Source organism: Lissotriton helveticus, chromosome 4_1 (genome assembly GCF_964261635.1).
Source record: "Lissotriton helveticus chromosome 4_1, aLisHel1.1, whole genome shotgun sequence".
NCBI lineage: Eukaryota > Metazoa > Chordata > Amphibia > Caudata > Salamandridae > Lissotriton > Lissotriton helveticus.
The window spans coordinates 402,322,961-402,346,767 of NC_136063.1; the positions used below are offsets into that span (position 1 = coordinate 402,322,961).

At 50.2% G+C, this 23,807-nt stretch overlaps 1 protein-coding gene across 19 annotated transcripts in view; it reads left to right on the forward strand.

Annotated features, from left to right (window-relative positions):
- UBR5 (ubiquitin protein ligase E3 component n-recognin 5) overlaps positions 1–23,807 on the forward strand; it is a 2,132,574-nt gene that overhangs the window by 745,816 nt on the left and 1,362,951 nt on the right. For all 19 annotated transcript variants that reach the window (XM_078686916.1, XM_078686920.1, XM_078686919.1 and 16 more), the window contains one exon: positions 20,388–20,483. In XM_078686916.1, the coding sequence (XP_078543042.1) occupies positions 20,388–20,483 (96 nt within the window). The remainder of the gene's footprint in view (positions 1–20,387; positions 20,484–23,807) is intronic.

The following is a 23,807-nucleotide window of genomic DNA, read 5'->3' on the forward strand; positions in this document are numbered from 1 at the left end:
GACTACTTGTAAGCGCTAGCTGCAAACAGAATTGGTTGAAATTTCATTCGTGGAAAGGTCTTACTTGGAAGCTGCTTTGCTGGCTCGCGATATACTTCACTAAAGCTTGAATTTATAGAAAGCCTGCAAGTCTTGCGGGAAATTCTCTACCAGGCAATTGTCAAGATACTCTGACCTCCACTCTGAAGATGACTGCAGGTCTCTGGAACTCCGGTTGATTTTCAATGAAGGAATTTGTCTCTGGAAGCGAGTTTGACACACCTTCTCCAAATCTAAACTTATCACTATGTATGAAGCGGAACACTCCTTCTCCGCTACTATAATTCTATAACTAAAACCGTTAACTCCCGCTCCTCACGGAACGCGGAGAAACATTTTCTTGATGCTTACTGTAACGAATCTTCGTTGAAGTGCGCAGTTGAAATCGCGCGCACTTCACTCAAACACTAGACTGCTTAATGCGTTCAAATGTGAAAGAGAACCGCTACAAAGGCGGTGGCCATCTTGTAGTGTCTGACTACCTATACTAGGTCATACCACAAATTCACCAAACGGGGTTTGACAATGACTCTGTTCTTTTTCCAGGTGTGGCATGGATTGGAAAGTGTGACTGTACTAATAATGTATTTCCTGACAACTGTTGAAGCTTTAGGACCTAGAACAGTACACTAACCAGTGTATATCCCCACCACTGAAAAATCCTAATGTCTTCTGGCCTTTGGGTTCAAGCCTGTAATGGTTGGTACCTTGGGGACATCGTAGTGGGTGCGGACACCCGACCCTCTCCATGAACTGTCTTCATTCCAAAGACCAGAAAACTGTTTGCGTCCTTAATTGGTCTCTGCCTACACTGTCCTAGCCAGACGCTCCTACATCTCAGTTGTCATCTGAAACTGAGCACCAAACATGTAGCCATTATACACTTTACATTTCTTTTTTTGTTTAGGTAGTTGTTTATAGGAGAATGTTTTTTTAATTTGAAGCCTACCAGACAGCACAGCTGTCTTGTGACTAACATAATCTTGGGGCCATTCAGAAAGCTTCCCTGGAGATACATTCCGTCCATTGCTTACCATTGTCTTTGTGTTTTGTAACTCACATTTGCTTGCTTTCAATTTGTTGGCTTTATTTGTAATAGGCTTTCCAGCTTGAATTAGTCCCTTCCCTGTCCCATACCCTGTTAACCGTATTCTTCTACCATTACTCGCTTTCTATAAACCGGTCTTAAAATCTTGTTCTTATCTTCTCACCTTTGATGTGCATTCAAAGACAGAGGTCAAATGTCAAGCTCCGTCTTTCGACAGAGCTTAGTGTTTACTTTTCTTTCTCCGACTTCAAAATGAAAGAATTTATGTGACAATCATGCTGGCTACTGGAGGTGTGCTGGAGGAAGGCTGTACAATGTTGTTGTTTTTTAGCACACATTTTTTAAATGCCTGTTAATTGTGCAGGTATTTCCAAATATCTCAGAATTCGAAGAGCACAAATGAAGCAAATTTTTTTGGGTAATTCTGAAGTGTGGTAGAAACAAATAATTTAATATGATCAAAACCAACCAATACACTCTGCTCTGCATCGCCCCGCTCTGCAGCACTGCACTTCCTCGACATTGAACTCTACGCCTTTCTATTCCACCCCACTGCAGTATATGCCACTGCACTCTACTCTGCACCACTCAACTGCATTCTACCCCAGAACACTGTACGCCCCTACACTCTGTGCCATTCTACATAGCATCACTCCTATACACCAATCCACTCTAATCCACTTTGCAGCACTGCACTCTACGACACTTATGCTCCAATGTACGCCATTGCAATCTACCATACTCCTCTCTATTCTACTATACACCACTCTACGTCACTCTTCTACACCACTCTGTCACTCTATTCTACACCACTCTGTTCTACTTAGCTGTACTCTACGCAATTGCACTCCTCACCTCTTTACTCTAAACCAATACACTCTATGCCAGTGTACTCTGCACCGCAGCACGGTACGCCACTATACTCTACAACTCGACACCACTGCACTCAACACCACTGCACTAGATACCACTCTACTCTGCACCACTGTTCTCTGCCACTAGTGTCTGTGCCACTCCACTCTGCACTGCGCCACTTCACTCTACACCACTGCACTCTGTTCCACTTTGCTCTGCGCCACTCTGCTCTTAAAGAAACAGCTAATGATAGATTCCTTATCTTAGAATTACTCCCAGGCGTCAGACTGGATCCGGAAAGTTTTTTTCGTCAGCAGTACCTCTGTGCATCGGAAGGTGGCATCAGTCGACTCCGCGTCCGTCGTTGGCGTCGTGTTCGCCGGGATGACGTTGCTGTAGCTACTTAGACGCCGCACTCGTGTGCTGACATAAGTTCTTTCTTTTTCTTTTTGAGTCATCACGACTCCTGGTGCACATAGGGATGCCTGGCTTCAAGGCTTGCAGTTCCTGTAACCGACTGATGTCAGCGACGGATCCGCACCGCGTGTGCCTTTTGTGCATGGAGCACGACCACGACCCCAAGTTGTGCTCCGACTGCCGGTCCATGGCTCCAAGACTTTGCGGGAGTGGTCCCGAAAGCTACTTGAGCGCTGGCAGATGGCTCTGCGCCGTTCGATGTCCTGATCACAAGGGAGTCGAGGGGCCATCACCACTCGTCCTCTAAGTCTTAGCACTCTGGGTCAGTTAAGTCGAAGCACAAGAAGTCAAAGTAGCATCGCTGACGCGACCAGGGATGCGGGCGGTGCTCCTCCCACGGCTCCATGTGCGGAGCCTGTAGAGCCGACTCCGTTTCCCTCCTTTCCCGGGACCCAGAGCGACTCCTGCCCAGCTTCATAAATTTAACGAGGTGATGCACGCCATCTTTGGGCAGCCGAACCCGCCGGCGTGCCTTCGGGCCCCACAGACTTGGTTGGGGGGCCTAGGCCTTCTCCGCCGGTGGCTCTGGTGTCGCAGGCCCCCCTTGGATCTAGGCCTGGATCCGAACCGGCCGATCTCATTAAGCCTTCACTGGTTCCCCTTCCGCTGGCACCGCACCCGCATTCGCCGACAGTCGTGCACCTGGCCGGCGTCGACCCCGGCCTCCATCCTGTTGTTGACACAGAGCCGGACTGACGTTGCCGGATCCGGCGCCAAGCGGGGTTTTTGTGCCCCTGTTCACTTCTGGGGTCCTTTTAAGGCCAGATTGGCACCCAGAGGATGAGGAGTGACCCTCTGACTGACCAGTTGGAGTATGACCCAGACTGGAGAGATGCCCTGGGGGATGCCAGTGGTCTTGATACCTCTTCTGACCATGGCATGTTGTCTCCTCCTACCCTGGCTACTGGAGGAGGGAGCGTCATACGCATTTCTGTTGTATTGCGCGGCAGAGGCGCTCAACCGCGAGCTTCCTACAGTGGCGATCAGGACTAACCTCCTGACAGAGGTGCGTAAACAGCAAGTGAGCTCTTAGGAGCCCCCTGCTGCTGTTCAATGAAGCCCTCATTGACATAATTTTTGGCTCCAGGCCCAACACGGGGGCTCCCGTGGATAGGATGATTGCTCGCGCCACCTCCCGGCCCCGGGCGACCCCACTTTCCTATCCCAACATCCCACCCCTGAGAGCTTGGTGGTCCAAGCCTCTACTTCTAAGAGCGCATTCCCTAAAGCTCCACCAGATAGGGAGTCCAAGAAGCTGGATCATCTTGGGTAAGATTTTTTCTTCCCCCATCTTGGGACTGTGGTCAGTAAACACTGCATGTCTTTTGGCCCGTTATTCCCACACAGTGTGGGACATGGTTGCGCAAGTGCCTTCTCATTGTCCAAACTCGACTTTGGTGATAGGGACACTTAAAAATGGAAAACCTACAATGTTTTGGCATTTTAGGGACCCCCAGGGTCTCCCCCAGGTATCCCAGGGGTGGGGCTCAGTTATCTTTAAGGTACACCCTTATAAAATGAGTTTTTATATGCCTGGGTGAAGTAACATTTCACATTTCACTCCCCACATTGTGGTAAAGTGCCGCTCAAATTCGACTTTGATGCTAGGAGCACTGGGTAAGGAGGATCTGCAATATTTATGCAGATTCAGAACCCCTAAAGTTTCCCCTAGTTGCACAGTGGGTGGGGGTCCTGTAGAAATTAGGAAAATAATTATAAAATAAGTTTTTATATGCCCTAGTGCTAGAAAACTGGCCCAAGTCATTTTCCCCATTGCAAACCCCATGGCCATAAGTTAACATGGTAGGAAGTTATTGATTAATAAATATTGATAGGAGAGGACTAGCTGGACCATTCAAAGTCTTCCCAGAATGGTAGTAGTAAATCCCACAATATTATATTGTTGATTTTTTCCTCAAGTGTACATACAAGAAGTTATAAGACTTTCTTGTTTGTAGGTCCAAATTCAACCTTCAGTGGTCTGCCCTGTTTGGTCAAAGTTAAGTGGATTGGTCAGGCTGCCTTGAAGAGGTGATAAAGAACCACTGTGGTTAAACACTCTGCTGGGAGTGCAGTGTGCTGGTCTGTAGGAATGCCAGGCCAGGGGGTGGAGTCGTAAACCATGGTTTTAAAAGGCAGAGGCGAGGCCTTTATGGATTTGGAAGATTGGTGCACTCTGGAACAAACTAATGCCACACTCTACAGGATGTGGTAATAACTATGAGGAGTTGCCCTGCTCTCATTGGTCAGAAGTGACCTGGTGCTTGACCCAGAGAATTTTGTATAAGTATCTAAGAGGGGCAAAGCCCTCCAGATCTGCTGCTTGAAACTTACTGAAGCAAAAAGTGCCATGCTGTGAAGTTTTGCTGTGTAAATATTTCTAAGGCCTGACCTCTGAAGACGGCACCAACTGAAACTGCAGCCCTGCGGATTACCTTGCTGCAAAGGACTAAAGAGTGGACTCCCTGCAAGCTACAGGTTAACAGAGCTCACCTGGCCATCCCCACAAAGAATTCCCAGCCTGGAGTACCAGTGGATTTGTAAGGGTTGTGTTCAAGTGGATTGCGGAATTGAAGTTTCACACTTTCAAGGACCCTTTTGGAGATTCCAGAACCTTGGATTGTGTGTTGGATACTTTGGGACCCGCAAGCAGAACTCCAGGAAGGAGTTCTAACTGGCTCTCACCTGCTGAAAAAAGGCGCCACACATTTGGTGAGCTTCTACAGAACAATGTTGAAAGGTGTCCCAGTCAGAGAAAACAAAATGACTAAAAGGGTCACTGTTGGTTTCTCAAGCACTAGAAAGTGACTTCTCTTTAAAAATTCATATCTCTGGTTCCCTACAGTGGATTTTTTTAGTTTTGGAGAAGTGTGGCTCAATGGTTAGAGCGGCAGACCCTGATGCAGAGGTCTAGCCCGGGACAGGGTTCAATTCCCTGCCTCGGCGGGTCTTGAGCTCAAAAATTCCACGGACCTGATAATTCTCGCCTCGGTGCCTATTCCAATCATGGAGTCCCACTCTGCAACTCTGGGCAATAGCTTGCTTAATCTCCACAACGGCCCCCACAACGCTAAAGATGCCTGGCCTCCACCTTGGGGGTGCCCAGGAGTGGACACCTCACAGGGAAAGCCAGGAAGGGTTCCACCGCGGTATTCGTACAAGCGCCTTGAGACCCTTGCGGCTGAGTAGTGTGCTATACAAGTATCAATTTACATATTTAAAAGATAAAAATATTACCCATTTTAATAAATTGGTGTTGGATTTTTATTTTGTGTTGTGTCTTAATTATTTTCTGAAACAGTGTTTTTGAATGCTTTACATACCTGTCTTTGAAGTTAATCCTATCTGCTCGCAGCCACGTTACCAAGGGTTGAGCATAGAAATAATTTTCTAAGATCTATGCTGGGTCCTATCATGTGTTAGTGGCCTTATTGCCAGTGGCAGACCTACATTTGCCGCTACCAATAACCCACTTTCCAACGTTTGGTGCTCAGCGGTGTGGATGAGGACTTGCTTTTAAAAGTACTCCTTTCAGTGAATGATTTACGATTATAAAAATCCTCTAAATTGCCTTAGAAAAAAAACTTTTGAGTTTAATTTTTGGAATTTGGACTAAACTGTTTTTAAACCATTGTTTAGATTTTTCCAAATTGTTCCAAGACTGTTGTGCCTAGTTTTCTGTAACCCAAAACTAGGGAACCATGGAGCTGGACCTGGCTAAACTGTCCCAGTTTAAGATGGCTGATCTTAGGGAACAGTGTAGGCTTAGGGGCTGTATGCTGCCAAGAAGATGAGGAAGGCAGGGTTGCTTTAGTCCCTAAAGGCCTGGGCAGCTGCCCCCCCCCACACCCAACCTCACCTGAGAGAGGGGTGAGGATGAGACTTTTCCATTGTGACTAGTGTTAGCCAGGTGAATCAAGGTGTGGTGGTGGGAGTGGGGAAGGGTCCCTTACTCGGGTACCACTACTGTCCCTTGCAGAGAGACCGCTTCAGGCTCAATTAGTTAATTGCCTTGGAGAAGGAAAAATTTGAATTGGCTAAGAGAAAATGGGATAGGGAGGAGGAGAAGAGGAATGGTGGCAGCAAAAGTGAAGATGATGCTGAGATGTCCAGGGGTGGTAGATTTTAACCTAAACTTTCCAAGGGCATAGTACCCAAGTACACTGAGGGGGGTGACATTGACACGTGGCTAGCAGCGTTTGAGAGGGTCCTTAAAATGAGTAGAGTTCACTCTAGGTATTGGGATGCACTCTTGTGGGAGTTGATTCCAGTAGCTGGAAGGGATAGGCTCCTGACCCTGAAGGGAGAGGATGCAGAATCATACCAGCAGATGAAGGCATGGTTAGTCAAGAGATTTCGTCTGACTCCAGAACAGTACAGGGTGAAGTTTAGAGGCACCCAGAAATTGAGTTCAAAGTCTTGGGTAGAATTTGTGGATGTTTCAGTAAAGGCACTGGAAGGCTGGATTGTTGGTAATAAAGTTGACACATATGAGGGAATGTTTAATTTGTTTTTGAAAGCACACATTTGGACTCCTTATGCAGAAGAGAAGTTACGCCAGTATCTAGTAGACTCTAAGCTGACAGACCCAAGAGAGCTGGGGGAATCAGGGAATGAGTGGTTGAGAACCCGGTTCTCCATTCAGCACCAGGGGGGTGACCAGAAGAAAGGAGGGCAGGTCCCTCCCCAGGGGAAAGCCTAGGGAAATGAAGGTCAAAAACCTAAGGAGTCCTATAAGGACCCACAAAAACCTGCACAAGGAGGGGGGCCCCGAGCCAACCCAAATTTAAAGGGAAGGGGGGTTTCAGGGAAAGCCTGGTAGGTTCTTTGATCCCTCAAAGGTGGGTACGTGCTTTGACTGTAACCAGCCAGGGCTAAGCAGGGAGATGCTGTCTGCACCAAGAAGCTCCCCCCCTAAGGGGCCATCCACAGAGATTGCCAGTGTTAGTGTAGGGGTGGAGAGTCATGCCCCAGAGAGGGGTAGTCTGGTGGTGGATGCAACCTTAGTGTCCCTGGGAGGGGTTAATATTGCCACCCATGCTGTCTTACCTCTAAACATGGACAAGTACAGGCAGAGCCCTAAAGTGAATGGGACGGAGTTTGAGGCTATCAGAGACAGTGGGGCTAGTGTAACTATGGTCCTGGATGAACTGGTGCCTCCAGAGAGGGTGTTACCTGGTGAGTTTCATCTGGTGACGTATGCAGACAGCACTACCAAACTCCATCCTATGGCTAGGGTGGATTTGTAATGGGGCGTTGTGACAGGCCCTATGAAGGTAGCTGTGTCAAAGGTGCTCCCAGTTCAGTGTTTACTGGACTATGATCTTGAAGCCTCTGCGTGGTCAGAGGTGGAGATAGGACTCCATATGAAAATATTGGAGCTCCCTGAGTGGGTATGTGCTGTGACTAGGTCACAGACTAGCCAGAAGGGAAGGGCTGGACAATTGGACCCTGGAACAAGGGGCTAAGCATCCAAGGACAAGGGCACTTGGTCTGGTGAGCCAGCACAGGGAACCCCAGAGGTGCTGGAAGAATCTAACCCTGATAGGGAGTATCTGGCCTATGAGGGAGGGACTCCATCACTGCCAGAGCTGTCAGATTTGGCAGAACTGACAGGAGCAGATGGCCCCTCCAGAGAGAAGTTCAGTCGGGGACAGCGTGACTGTCCCACCCTTGAGAGCTTGAAGCGGATTGCTTCTGAGCAAGAGAGGGGGTGACCGTGAGTTTCACAAACTCTACTGGGAAGATGGACTGCTTTATACTGAGGCCAGAAACCTCAAGGACGGGGATCACCAGGAGGTTGGTGGTGCCCCAGAAGTACAGAGAGTTGATCCTGACTTCGGGTCATGATATCCCCTTGGCAGGACATTTGGGACAGACAGACATGGAACCGGTTGGTGAACCATTTCTACTGGCCCAATATATCTGAAAAGGTAAAGGAGATTTGCAGCTCCTGTGTCACCTGTCAGGCCAGTGGCAAGGCAGGGGGCAAGACAAAGGCTCCCCTAATACCACTGCCAGTGGTTGGGATTCCTTTTGAAAGGGTGGGGATGTACATTGTTGGCCCCCTGGACCCTCCTACGGCATCAGGAATAGGTATATCTTAGTGGTGGTTGACCTTGCAACCAGATACCCTGAAACCATACCTCTTAGAACCATTGATGCTCCTGCTGTGGCTAGAGCACTGCTTGGTGTGTTCACCAGAGTGGGTTTTCCAAAAGAGGGGCACAGACTTCCTGTCCAGCTATCTGACTGCTATGTGGGATGAGTGTGGTGTTAACTACAAGTTTACCACCCCTATCACCCACAGGCAAATGGTCTTGTTTAGAGATTCAACAAAACCCTGAAGGGCATGATAAATGGGTTGTCCGAGAAACTCAGGAGGAGATGGGATGTTGTGAATAGATTGAAACCCCACCATGACATGGCAGACATGACCATGTTACGGGTCACTGATGAGGGGATGGAGGAAGCAACTGAGCCTGTGCCCGACCTCTTCTCCACTAATGTGCAAGATCGGTCAGTGGAGGGAGTTGTACTCTCTCCCAAATTGGCAGACCAGCAGCACAGAGACTGTAAGCAGGTGTTCGAGCAGTTTGCTGGACTGTTCTCTTTGACCCCAGGCATCGCTGAGTGGTATGTGCACCACATTGACACTGGTGACAGCCTACCTGTCAAAATAAACTGAACAGGTTGTCTGACCATGTCAGAGCCAGCATTAAAGCGGAGGTTGCTAAGATGCTGGAGCTGGGGGTAATTGAACCATCTGAGAGTCCATGGGCCAGTCCAGTGGTACTGATACCTAAACCTAAACCTAATCCTAAGGGGGACCCAATGATTTAAGGTTCTGTGTGGACTAGAGGATTGAATGCAGTCACAAAGACTGATGCTCACCCTATACCTAGAGCTGATGAGCTCATTGATAGGTTGGGGGCTGCTAAGGGCCTGAGTACTTTTGATTTGACTTCAGGTTACTCGCAGATTGCCCTCACTGATGGAGCAAAGGAGAGGTCAGCGTTCTCCACTCCAGAGGGACATTATCAGTTCAAGGTAATGCCCTTTGGATTAAAGAATGCACCTGCCACCTTCCAAAGGTTGGTGAACAGGGTCTTGTCTGGGTTGGAACAGTTCAGTGCAGCTTACTTCGATATAGCTGTTTACAGTTCTACCTGGGGGGAGAGGGGTCACTTACACCACCTAAGGGAAGTGCTTCAGGCCATGCAGCAGGCAGGCCTGACTATTATGGCAAGCAACTGGCAAATAGGGCAGAGTGCTGTGTTGTACCTGGGCCACCTGGGAGGTGGGGGCCATGTACCCACTCTCCAAGCTAAAATCCAAACTATTTTGGATTGGACAGCACCTGTTACCCAGACTCAGGTCAGGGCATTCCTTGGACTGACAGGGTACTATAGAAGGTTTGTTCATAATTATGGCACCATTGTGGGGCCCCTAAATGAACTGACTTCTAAAAATGGGCCCAAAAAGGTGATTTGGACCCCAGAGTGTCAGAAGGCTTTTGACACACTGAAAGCGGCTGTGTGTTAATCACCCGTGTTACTGGCCCCCTGACTACACAAAATAATTTGTAGTTCAGACAGATGCTCCAGAGCAAGGGATTGGGGCAATGTTGTCACAGCTAAATGAAGAGGGCCTTGATCAGCCAGTTGCCTTTATTAGCAGGAGGCTTCCTCCCAGAGAGCAGAGGTGGAGTGCCATTGAGAGAGAGGCTTTTGCTGTGGTGTGGTCCCTGAAAAAGTTGAGACCATATTTGTTTGGGCCTCACTTTCGTGTTCAAACTGATCACAGGCCTCTTAGACGGCTTATGCAGATGAGGGGAGAATCCCAAGCTGTTTAGGTGGTTCATTTCCGTACAGGGAATGGACTTTTGCAGTGGAACACAGACCTGGGGTTGCCCATGCAAATGCAGATGGACTGTCCAGGTTTTCCACTTAGCTGATGAGGACTACCCCGGTGGAGGTTAGTAACCCATCACCCTAAGTTTGGGGGGGGGGGGGGTACTAAGTTGCAAAGTCACCCTGTGCCCTGGGCACCCCCCCCCCCCCCCCCAACGTTTTGCTGACTGATGCTGGTGGAAACTAAATTTGACTGACCCTGGGCTCTGCCTAACCAGGCCCAAGGCCAGTGCTGAGCTGAAAGGAACACATTAGAATACAGTTTAAACACCCAACATACTCTAGGGTACACTATGGTATGATGGGGTACCCCTGTAATTGGCATGGCCTACCCCATAGGCCCCTAGTATTTAATCAGGCAGGGGATTGAAACTACCCAGAAGTCCCCAGTACCCTGAGGCATGGCAGTTTAGAGGCCAGCAGCCTTTTGCTGAAGCCTGAGGTCAGCTTTAAAGCAGCACTGGGTGCCATCTCTGCTTTCAAACAGTAAATTGTGCCCAAACTCTACTTTTGTGGTAGGGGCCCTTAACAATGGGAAACCTACAATGCTTCTGCATATTAGGGACCCCCAGGGTCTCCCCTAGGTATCCCCGGGGTTGGGAGGGGTGGGGGGGGGGTCAGTTATCTATAAGGTACACCCTTATAAAATGAGTTTGTATATGCCTGGGTAAAATGAAATTTCACATGTCACTCCCCACATTGTGTTAAAGTGCTGCTCAAATTCGACTTGGATGCTAGGAGCACTGGGTAAGCAGGATCTGCAATATTTCTGCAGATGCAGAACCCCTAAAGTCTATAGGTTAACATGGTAGGAAGTTATTGATTAATAAATATTGATAGGAGAGAACTAGCCGGACCATTTAAAGACTTCCCAGAATGGTGGTAGTAAATTCAACAACATTATATTGTTGAATTTCTCCTAAAGTGTGCATGCAAGAATTTATAAGACTTTCTTGTTTGTAAGTCCAAATTCAGCCGTCCAGTGGTCTGCCCTGATTGGTCAGAGTTAAGTGGATTGGCCAGGCTGCTTTGAAGAGGTGATAAAGAACCCCTGGGGTTAACCACTCTGCTGGGAGGGCAGTGTGCTGGTCTATAGGAATGCCAAGCCAGGGGGTGGAGTCGTAAACCATGCTCTTCAAAGGCAGAGGGGAGGCCTGGGTTTCAGTTTCACTCTGACACTCTTGACCCAGAGTTCAGGCTAGGCTTAAGGGAGGTATTCGCAGATGGTAAGGGGAGAGTCCATGGAGATAAGCAATCCCAGGGGGTGTGTTTAGCCAGCTCTTACCTCCTTGCTGGAAAATCAGCCGTTATGGATTTGGAAGATTGGTGCACTCTGGTACAAAATAATGCCACACTCTACAGGATGTGGTCCTAACTATGAGGAGTTACCCTGCTCTCATTGGTCAGAAGTGATCTGGTGCTTGACCCAGAGAATTTTGAATAAGTATCTGAGAGAGGCAGAGCCCTCGAGATCTACTGCTTGAAACTTACCGAGGCAAGAAGTGCCCTGCTGTGAAGTTTTGCTGTGCAAAGATTTCTAAGGCTGGACCTCTGAAGACGGCACCAACTGAAACTGCAGCCCTGTGGATTACCTTGCTGCAAAAGGACTAAAGAGTGGACTCCCTGCAAGCAACAGGTTAACAGAGCTCACCTGGACATCCCCGCAAAGAATTCCCATCCTTGAGTACCAATGGATTTGTAAGGGTTGTGTTCAAGTGGATTGCGGAATTAAAGTTTCACACTTTCAAGTACTCTCTTGAAGATTCCAGAACCTTGGATTGTGTGTTGTATACTTTGGGACCCGAAAGCAGAACTTCAGGAAGGAGTTCTAACTGGCCCCTGCCTGCTGGAGACGGCGGAACACATTTGGTGAGATTCTCCAGAAAAATGTTTAAAGGTGTCCCTGTCTAAGAAAACAAAATGACTAAAAGAGGCACTGTTGGTTTCTAAGTACTAGACGGTGACTAATCTTTAAAAATTCATATCTCTGGTTCCCTACAGTGGATTTTATTTGTTTTGGTGTCATTTAAAAGATAAAAATATTACCCATTTTAATAAATTGGTGTTGGATTTTTATTTTGTGTTGTATCTTAATTATTTACTCAAATGGTGTTATTAAATGCTTTACATACCTGTCTTTGAAGTTAAGCCTGTCTGTTCGCAGCCATGTTACCAAGGGTTGAGCATAAGAATTATTTTCTAAGACCTATGCTGGGTCCTATCATGTGTTAGTGGCCTTATTGTCAGTGGCAGACCTACATTTGCCCCTACCAATAACCCACTTTCCAACACTGGGGTTCTTCATCAACCTGCCAAAATCAAACCTCAACTCCTCTCAGAAGCTCCTCTTCATCGGATGGTTCTGGACATGGCGCAGTTTCGGGTTTATCCTCCCGAACAGCGAGTCCGCGATATTCGGGCTATGCATACTGATTATGCCAGGTGGCACATGTGGGCTCTACAGTGGGACCTGAACTTCCAGTGGGCGCAGCATCAGGGGAACCTGTCCGATTGCATCCAGATCTCGGAGGGCTCTGCACGACAATTGCAGTGGTGGCTCACGAACCAGGATAGGGCCAACAGCAGTTCCCGCTCCCTTCCCCAGACAGACCACACAGTGGTGATTGACACATTCCTTCTGGGATGGGGTGGCCATATTGGAGAGCCGGAGATCTGAGGCCTCTGGTCTTCGGCGGAGTCCGAGCTCCACATCAACCTTCTGGAGCTTCGGACGATTCGTCTTGCACTCAAAGCATTCCTTCCCTCTGTTCGTGGAAGAGTAGTGCAGGTGTTCACTGACAAAACCACCACCATGTCGTACTGCAACAAACAGGACGGGGTGGGCTCGTGGACCCTATGTCAGGAGGCCCTCCGCCTCTGGACATGGCTGGAACATTCGCGCATATCACTGGTGGTTCAACACCTGATGAACTCAGCCCAAGGTGAATGATGGATCACAAATGGCGTCGGAGGTGGTGCAAGCTCTCTTTCAGCATTGGGGAGAGCCTTGGTTAGATCTAGTTGCCACCGAAGAGAAAGCGCAATGTCGACTATTCTGCGTGTTGGAATTTCCAAGGCGGCACTCGCTAGGCGATGCTTTTTGTCGCGAGTGGAGTTGAGATCTGTTGTACTCCTTTCCGCCTATTCCACTTCTGCCCAGAGTGCTGAAGAAGATTAAGTGTAACCTGGCCCAAGTCATTCTTGTGGCTCCGGATTGGGAACAAAGAGTCTGGTATCCTGAGCTACTCAACATGGCCCTCGATCCTCTGGTCAGACTGCCTCTTCGGGAGGATCTTCCGTGGCAGCAGCAGGGGGCGGTCCTTCACCCGAACCTTTCCAGCCTCCACCTCCTTGAGTGGAGATTGAGCGGCGGCAGTTGACTTAATTTGACTTGCCTCCTGAAGAATGTGATGTAATCTTGGCAGACAGACTTCCTCCACTAAAACGGTATATGCCTGCTGATGGAACAAATTTGTGGCATGGTGCACAGCAAAGGCTATGGATCCCCTTTCTGACCCTCTTTCCGAGGTGCTCTTGTTCTTCCTTTTTTTGGCCCAGCAGGACTCTGCTCTGGGCACTATCAAGGGCTATCTTTTGGCTATTTCTGCCTTTCTAAGGCTTCCTGATCAGCCTTCTCTGTTCAAGTAGATTGTTTCTTAAAAGGCATAACTCTCTTTCCTCCTATTCCCTTTGTTATTCCTCAGTGGGGCTTGAACCTGGGGCTTGACCTATTTGATGTGCGCTCCCTTTGAGCCGCTTCACAACTGTCCTCTGACTTTTAACTCTTAAAACTGCATTCCTGGTGGCCATCACATCTGCCAGAAGAGTGAGTGAGCTCCAGGCTCTTTCATCGAAACCTCCTTTTCTGGCTGTACATCCGGACAAAGTTGTCCTACAACTCATCCATAGTTTCTTCCCAAGGTTGTCTCTTCTTTTCACATTGGGCAAGCCATCACTTTGCCCACCTTCTGTCCGCCTTTGCATCCTTCGAAGAGGAAGAGAGGCTCCACCGCCTGGACCCAAAACAGGAGCTTTCCTTCTCTCTGGATCGCACAAAATAGTTCTGGGTCGATGACCAACTCTTTGTTGGCTACGTGGGCGCCAGGAAAGGTTGGACCGTACACAAGCGGACCATCTCTAGATGGGATGTTTTGTGAATTAAAGCCTGCTATTCTTCAGCTAAACAGGAGCCTCCAGTTGGGCTACGCGCCCATTCCACCAGGGCGACGGCAGCCACTACTGCTTTGGGGACGAAGAGTTCCTCTGAATGACAACTGTTGGGCAGCTACGTGGTCATCGCTGCACATGTTCACCATTTACTACTGCCTGGACAGCCAAGACCAGAGAGACTGCTTATTTGGCTGTTCTGTTCTCCAGGACTTTCTGGTGTGATCTTGCTTCGCAGACCCACCTCCGGGGTTGGTATTGCTGGGGTATCTATTCTAAGGTAAGGAATCTAGAACTTTTTCTTTCAGATGAACAAGTTACTTCCCTTCGGTAACGATATATCTGTAAGAAACATAGGTTAGTTATAGATTCCTCGCCCCACTCATCCTCCACCTTCTGCGAACTGATTGTAGGGTTCAGGACATCCTTTCACGGCCTTAGTTTTGTGCACCAGTGGTCATTGTCTTGCGAAGCTCAGCTTTTCTGGTGCAGAAAGTCGTGTACCGAACTGATGTCCGCGTGCGAGGGTGGCATCGAAGTAACTACTGCAACGTCATCCCGGCGAACACGATGCCAACGACTGATGCGGAGCCGACCAGTGCCACTTACCGACGCGCAGAGGTACTGCTGACTAAAAAAAAATTCCGGATCCGGTCTGTCGCCTGGGGGTAATTCTAAGGTAAGGAATCTGTTTCTTACAGATATATCGTTACCGAAGGTAAGTAACTTGTTCCTCTGCGTCACGCTGCACTCTACACCACACTGCTTTACAACACGCTGCCCTACAAAACACTGCCCTCTGTGCCACTCTACTGTGCAACACCGCTGCTCTCTCTGCCACTGTACTGTGCAACACTGCTGCACTCTGTGCCACTCTCCTGTGCAATACTGCTGCACAGGGCTGGACTGGCCGAAACGGGCACCGGGCAATCACCCGGTGCGCCGCATGGGTGGGGGGGCCGTTTTGGAGCCCCTGGGGGCCGTTTTTGTTACAGGGCCGTTTTTGCAGCATAGCTGCTAAATCGGCCTTGTAACAAAATCAGCTGAAAACCAGCCCTGGCAAAGAGCTCAGCGGCACCTACAACCCTCCGGGGGAGGGTGGGGGGGGGGGTGGCGGCCGAGTACTTTGCCAGGGACAGTTTTGGTTCCCAGTCCGGCGCTGCCGCTGCAGTCTGTGCTGCTCTCCTGCGCAACACCGCTGCAGTCTGTGCTGCTCTCCTGCGCAACACAGCTGCACTCTGTGCTACTCTCCTGCGCAACACCGCTGCACTCTGTGCCCCTCTCCTGCACAACACCGCTGCACTCTGTGCCCCTCTCCTGCAAAACACCGCTGCACTCTGTGCCCCTCTCCTGCACAACACCGCTGCACTCTGTGCCGCTCTCCTGCACTCTGTGCCGGTCTCCTGCACAACACCGCTGCACTCTGTGCCGCTCTCCTGTGCAACACCGCTGCACTCTGCCCCGCTCTCCTGGGCAGCACTGCACTCTGCCCCGCTCACCTGTGCACACCGCTGCACTCTGCCCCGCTCTCCTGTGCAACACCGCTGCACTCTGCCCCGCTCTCCTGTGCAACACCGCTGCACTCTGCCCCGCTCTCCTGTGCAACACCGCTGCACTCTGCCCCGCTCTCCTGTGCGGCATTGCGCTCTGCCCCGCTCTCCTGTGCGGCACTGCGCTCTGCCCCGCTCTCCTGTGCGGCACTGCGCTCTGCCCCACTCTCCTGTGCGGCACTGCGCTCTGCCCCGCTCTCCTGTGCGGCACTGCGCTCTGCCCCGCTCTCCTGTGCGGCACTGCGCTCTGCCCCGCTCTCCTGTGCGGCACTGCGCTCTGCCCCGCTCTCCTGTGCGGCACTGCGCTCTGCCCCGCTCTCCTGTGCGGCACTGCGCTCTGCCCCGCTCTCCTGTGCGGCACTGCGCTCTGCCCCGCTCTCCTGTGCGGCACTGCGCTCTGCCCCGCTCTCCTGTGCGGCACTGCGCTCTGCCCCGCTCTCCTGTGCGGCACTGCGCTCTGCCCCGCTCTCCTGTGCGGCACTGCGCTCTGCCCCGCTCTCCTGTGCGGCACTGCGCTCTGCCCCGCTCTCCTGTGCGGCACTGCGCTCTGCCCCGCTCTCCTGTGCGGCACTGCGCTCTGCCCCGCTCTCCTGTGCGGCACTGCGCTCTGCCCCGCTCTCCTGTGCGGCACTGCGCTCTGCCCCGCTCTCCTGTGCGGCACTGCGCTCTGCCCCGCTCTCCTGTGCGGCACTGCGCTCTGCCCCGCTCTCCTGTGCGGCACTGCGCTCTGCCCCACAACACTCTACTCTGCAGCACTGCCCCCCGCTCTGCCCCGCTCTCCTCTGCAGCACTGCGCTCTGCCCCGCGACACTCTACTCTGCAGCACTGCCCCCCGCGACACTCTACTCTGCAGCACTGCCCCCGCGACGCTCTACTCTGCAGCACTGCCCCCGCGACGCTCTACTCTGCAGCACTGCCCTCCCGCGACGCTCTACTCTGCAGCACTGCCCCGCGACGCTCTACTCTGCAGCACTGCCCCCCCGCGACGCTCTACTCTGCAGCACTGCCCCCCCGCGACGCTCTACTCTGCAGCACTGCCCCCCCGCGACGCTCTACTCTGCAGCACTGCCCCCCCGCGACGCTCTACTCTGCAGCACTGCCCCCCCGCGACACTCTACTCTGCAGCACTGCCACCCCGCGACACTCTACTCTGCAGCACTGCCACCCCGCGACACTCTACTCTGCAGCACTGCCACCCCGCGACACTCTACTCTGCAGCACTGCCACCCCGCGACACTCTACTCTACAGCACTGCCACCCCGCGACACTCTACTCTGCAGGACTGCCACCCCGCACCACTCTACTCTGCAGGACTGCCACCCCGCACCACTCTACTTTTCAACCCTGCCATCCCTTCAGTGGATACCTGGGAGACCAGGTTACCTTCACCAGGAAAGCCAGGTGCATAGGGCTGAAGAGACCTCAGAAACCTCCGTAGACTACAATGAAGTTTTGGAGAAGAGTGCCTCTGGAGAAGAAGGTGAAGAAGTGCAGTGGAACCCAAAGGTGGATTCTGGCAGTGAAAAACTTGCTTACAGAGGCGACAGTGTATGCCACCAAGGAGTGAATGTTGGACAGTTCAGATGAGTTGACTGTGTCCTTGTCGCTGCAGCAGAAAGGACCAGTCGATGCTGAGGAAGACCAGTAGCCGTGCACGAGCTGTCTCACGTCAGATGCCGATGACCAGGGAGCCGGTTTCTGGCAGGAGCACCAACAAGCCGTGGTAGCTGCAACTGGCGTGGAGAACGAAGGAGCAATGTTGGGATGAGCAAGGTCCAATGGTACTCACCACAAGCAGGAGAGTCAGAGCAGGCCTTAAGTAAGCAGGGGAGCCCACTGAAGCAGAAAAAGACCTTCAGGAGAACCCATAGGCTGAAGGCACAGGGGTTGCAAGAGGATCTCAAGCAGCTCACCAGGAAGGAAGGCCCATGTTGCAGAGGATGTGGTGAAGACACTGTACTTGGCAGGAAGAGATGCTGGATCTTCTTGTAGCCCGAAGTGCTCTGGAGTGCAGAACCAACATCCCTTGGCATAGTCAAGTCGATGGGTTTGGTCCCAGCGGATCGGACAAGGGTTACTGGCCTTAAAATTGCAGAGGTCAGGCTTGAGCGAGTTGCAGAACCACCACCTGTGTTGCTGAGCCGTTTGAAGTCCTTGGGTCGTCAGGCACGGCAGACCACTTAACTTTCATGCGGTGCCCACAGATGCAGGGGAGTGACTCCTTCACTCTAAGGGAGATAACTTAGGGTGGTCTTATTGCCCACAGGTCTGTTGAAGATCTTGGAAAAAGCACAGACGAATAAGAAGACATGCAGAACAGCGAGACCAGAAGTAGCAGGAGTCTTCCTTGGTGCAGTCTTGGTTTCAGGCGAAGTCCAAGAGCCCAGAAGGTCGATGAGTCACGTGGTTTCAGCAAAACACAGGAAACCCCTAAACTACCCAAGGGAAAGGGTTAGAATGACTCAGGGGGGTGGGGGGGGGAGGGGGTCTCTCCCAGAGGAGGGGCTGGAAAGAGGGGAGGATACTCTCATGTCCTTTGTCCAGTTTCGTGCCAGAGCAGCAGCCAAGGACTCCCTGAACTTGCTTAAACTGGAGTATGCAAGGAGGGCACCAAATGTGCCCCGTCAAAGCAGTCTGGTGACAATGGCACGTGCTTCCACCCCACCCCAATACAATCTTGTCTGGGAGGTGGTCACACCTCCCTGTATCAGGAAACCTATTCTTCTACCTTTCCTTGCTCGAGCTTGGCACAGCAGCAGGAGGGCAGAATCGTGTCTGTGGAAAGACTGTTACCTGGAGTGGAGGGGGGTATCCCAAGGGAGCCCGCCAGTACATGGGATCATACTTGCAACACTATAATCGGTGTTGGGATATGATTCCAACATGTTTGATACCAAACATGACTGGGTTCGGTACAGCCACTATATAGTTAGACATGATGTTCAGTATATGTATTAAAATGGCTGACCACACTTTCAAAGCCTGGAGAATTGACTCTGGGGTTTGTAGGGGTGTCCTGCACATGAATGGGCACCCTCACACATATGACCAAGCACCCTGCCCTCAGGACTGAAGAGCCTGCCGTAGGGGTGACTTTTAGGTTTAAAGTGGAGTGACCCCAGATATAAAAAATCTGTTGTGAGAGGTGCAAGCTCCAACTCACACAGGCTGCCTGTAGTCACAGTTTAAGTGGGCAACCATGGGTGGCACAATACATGCTGCAACCCATGGTTGACCCCTCGTGTACCTATTCCCTGGGTACCTTAGTACCACATACTAGGGACTTACAAGGGTACACCTGTAGCTAACTGTGGATGTTAAAAATTACTTACCCTGGTTAATGTAGGGAGAAAGCACAGTGACTGGGGTCCTGATTAGCAAGATCCCAGTCAGACTAGTCAAAAACATACTGACACCAAGCAAAAAGTGGGGGTAACCCTGAAAGCAAATCTACTATCCTACAGTTATCCTTGGCATAAAAAAATCTGTTACACCTTGGTAAAGAAGCAGCCTCCTGAAGGCTTCAAAGCTCATTCAACCATGGCCAAGGCAGCCACCGCAGCTGTTCCAAGTGGTGTTTTAGTCCTCTACATCTGTCAAGCGGCTGCGTGGTCATCCCTGCTTATGTTTTCCAAACATTATTGCTTGGATAATCAGATCTGTAGGTAAGGCCTGTTTGGTCTTAAAAGACTTTTTGATCTAACACTTTTTCACAGCCCCTCCTCCCAGGATGATATTGCTGGGGTATCTGTTCTAACGTAAGGAATCTGCGACTAGATGTCTATCAGGTGAACAAGTTACTTACATGTGGTAACGCCTTATCTGGTAGAGACATGATCTAGCCAGAGATACATTACCGGCTCACCCATGCTCCCTGCACTGAGGATCACTTTAGTGTTAGGGCTGTTCCCCTTCAGAGCCCTAATTATCTTTTAACATACCATTGTCAGTCACTTCATGGCTCCACGCTTTTGGCGTGGACAGACGTGAAAAGTACTGACATCAGCGCGCCGAGGTGACACCTTTATAGAAGACGCGGACGTCACTATGACGAACACAACTGCAAGGAATCTGCGGCTAGACCATGGCTCTACCAGGTAAGGCATTAACAAAGGTAAGTAACTTGTCCTTTAACCCTACTGTTGCATGGGCAGCTTTAGCTTGTTTATCAATAAGGATTTTTATGCTTGTCCTTAAATAGATTTGTACATATATTTGATTTATTTGGCAAGTAAGTAGTCCCTCCATCCCTGCAGATAGAAATCAATTGATGTGTAGTGTTTGTGTATGAATGTGTTGAATGTATTAATGTGCATCTGCTTTTCTCTTCATTTAAAGATGGTGACATTGATTTTATTCTGGCACCTGCTGTGGGGTCTCTTACAACAGCGACGACAGCTACTGGTCAAGGTCCAAGCACCTCAACAATACCAGGTGAGACATGTCCTCTCTGCTTAGCTCAATTAGTCTGTTTAGACTTAAAAGGAGAGAACTCCATCAATAGTTCTTAGTGTTTTCTTGCATCAGGCGAAATGTTAATTATTACTCAATTTTACTTTTTTTCTTTGACTGCCAGCCTTGGAAAGTGGTTATGAATGTTTAAGCCCTTGGCCAACATATATACATTATGAAAAGGTTTATCTAGACCAGCCCATTCTTCTCCTCCCGCAAACAACTCGTAACTTTTTTTTATGTGTTTCCTACTTTAGATAGATTTTCTTTAGCTTGAGGAAAAATCCAAGCAGGCTCTGATTCATTTCTGATGCGCAGTTTTTTCCCTCAGCAATGAGCCAGATGCTTTTGGATTTTTTCACAGGCGAAGTGTTGCAAGGTGGAAGTATTATGTAGTATTGCAGGGGTGCCTTATGTAATACTAGCACATCACAGAAAGATGATGCCCGGGTACTCTCTTCCTGGTAGAGTGGGAAAGAGCAGAAAGGCTACTTAGAAGAACATGTGTTGAGAATTTCACATCACCAACATTGACGATAAGTAATTGACAGCACTCTAGAGAAATCCAACACACATTTATAAAAACATAGATTTTTAATATATTTATAGACTCCAAAAGGAAATACATGCAGTATAACTGGAGGTTCGAGGCATGTGGGCTGCTGAATTTATATCTGTGCATAGATCGCCGCCTAGTGATGGGTCCGGATGATTGCACATTGTTGTCCTGGAAGAGTCTTTGAAGTATCACGAGATAGGTGGCTCCTCCCTTGGACTACAGTGCGCATGGGCATCCTCCATCTTTAGATTGTTTTTTTCCGCCATTGGGTTCGGATGTACTTTCTTGACTCAAGTTCGGAATATACTTAAAACTCTTTTCGTGAGGCCAAAATGCCTTAGGGGCGTCGGTATTGTCTCTCGTTCGGTGCCCTGTACTTCATCCAGTTCTTCTAACAGGACTTCGAAGGCCGTATTGCCTTTTCGACCTCTAGGCCCTGATGAGCGTCGACGATGGAACGGAGCCCGTTCAAGAGATGCCCCGTCTGCAACTCCAAATACCCTCACATCGATGTGCACCCGGTGTGCAATAAGTGCCTATCCCCGGACCACGACGAGGCCAGCTGTATGGCCTGTTCCAAGTTCTGGTCGAAGAAAACGCTTTGGCGCGCCGCGCGACAGTCGGCCCAGCAGACAGCGCCAGACCCAGAAGATATCTTCGAGGCAGACGACATCGAGGGAGCCGATCAGGAGGATCCTGAACAACAGTCGGACCCTGCATCGGAGCACGACTCACATTACAGTGTGGACGAACAACAAGACTACGTCCACGGTCGAGGTAGGAGACGACGCAGAAGCCATCGGAGCCGTCGATGACGACTCAAGCGATGAGCAAGGCCCGTCCGCAATCGTGGGGCCCAATACTGACTAAACTCTCTAAGGCTCAGGTCGAGGCATCGTCGGAAGGCCTTAGCCAAGATCTTTACCCGCATTCTATAGCCCCGCGTCCAGGCCCGGCTAAGAATACTTCTACAGAGCCATTGGTCAATCAGCCACTTTCAGCGGCAAAACCGAAACCGACAGCAACTGTATCGAAACAGAAACTGCTGAAGACAGTCCTCTGATCGACGGCCTCGGATTCGTCAGCTCCAGCCAAATCTAAGTGTCATCAACCCTTCGGGGTCACAAGGGGGCGTCGACCCGAAACACGGGACGCCGAAACCTGTCTCTGCCGTCAAGCACGTCGCGCTGACGCTGTCGACGTCAGCGCCCTAAGATGGCGACACTGGCAAAGGACTCAAGGCTAGGAGGACTGTCGATCCAAAACTTCCAGCCTCGGTGCCGATATCCAGCAAGGCCTTCGAGTCGAAAAGTGCACCCGACCCGAAAGAGCACGTCGCGTCCAAGCAGAAAGGCGTACCTGTTGCGCACCGACAGCTCGAATCGACGCAGGGCCGCAAGCAGCCCAGTGATCCTACAAAGTTGGTCAGATCGAAGACGGCAACACCCTCAAAAAAGGTCGGTTCGTCTCCACTGCTTACACAACCTATTAAATATGGACTGCCCCCGACCGCTCGACCAAAAACCTTCGAAGCCACAAAAAGGCACCGATACTACCAAGAAAGTGTCGGCAGTTTCAAGGAGTCAGTCCGCTGAAGAGGATGTGATGTTCCAACCACCCTCCTATGACAATCAGTCAAAACTGTTCATCGACTCGGATACGGGTAGACTCACAATTTACAAACTGAAAATAGTTACAGAAACTCCTTTAGAGTCATACAAAATCCCTCTAAAAAGGAAAAGAGACTCTGCAACCTCACCTGTTCTTTCTGAGCCTGTGGAGTCCTATGAACAAGACTATTCCTATTCGCCCACACGCACCTATGAGGACATAGGGGAGGATACAATGAAGATGAGTTCAATTATCCTGCTGACACAGATCAGGATGAACAGCAAACCTGGACTGACCCTGGTAAGCCACACACCACGCCTGACACCCAGTCCTATACCATCAAAACCTCGCCTACTGAAGATACTGCTGCGTTTAATGCTTTGATTGAAAGGGCAGCCAAAAACCATGATGTGGACATGCATGCTGACCCAGTAGAGGAGGACTTTTTGTTTGATACTTTCTTGACTTCTGAAAGATCAGTAAAAACATTGCCTATGCTGAAGGGTGTCCTTAAACATGCTACTGACATCTTCAAGGAGACCACAAGGGCACGGGTTGTAAACCCAAGGATTGAAAAGAAGTACCGACCTGCACCTGTAGACCCTACGTACATCAAGGGCCAGCTCCCGTTGGACTCCCTCGTGGTGGCTAATGCTCGTAAAAGGGCAAACTCTCAAACCAGCGGTGATTCTCCCCCTCCGGACAAAGAATCCAAAATCTTTGAAGCATCTGGCAAGCGAGTAGCGGCTCAGGCAGCAAATATTTGGAGGATCTCCAATACACAGGCCCTATTAGCCAGATATGATAGGGCGCACTACGACACGTTAGAGCAGCTACTGCAACACCTGCCTGAGGCTTATAAGGAGGGAGCAGAAATGCTGATACAGGAGGGAAAATTAATTTCAAATGCGTCCATCAAGTGTGCACTAGATGCAGCAGACACGGCAGCTAGAGCCATAAACACAAGTGTGATGCTTAGAAGGCATGCCTGGCTACGCATCTCTGGTTTTAAGCCGGAGATACAAACTACTTTACTCAACCAGCCGGTTAACCCTAACTTTCTCTTTGGTCCTGATGTAGACACCACCCTTGAGAAAATTAAAAAAGACACTGACAGCAAAATCCATGGGGGCTCT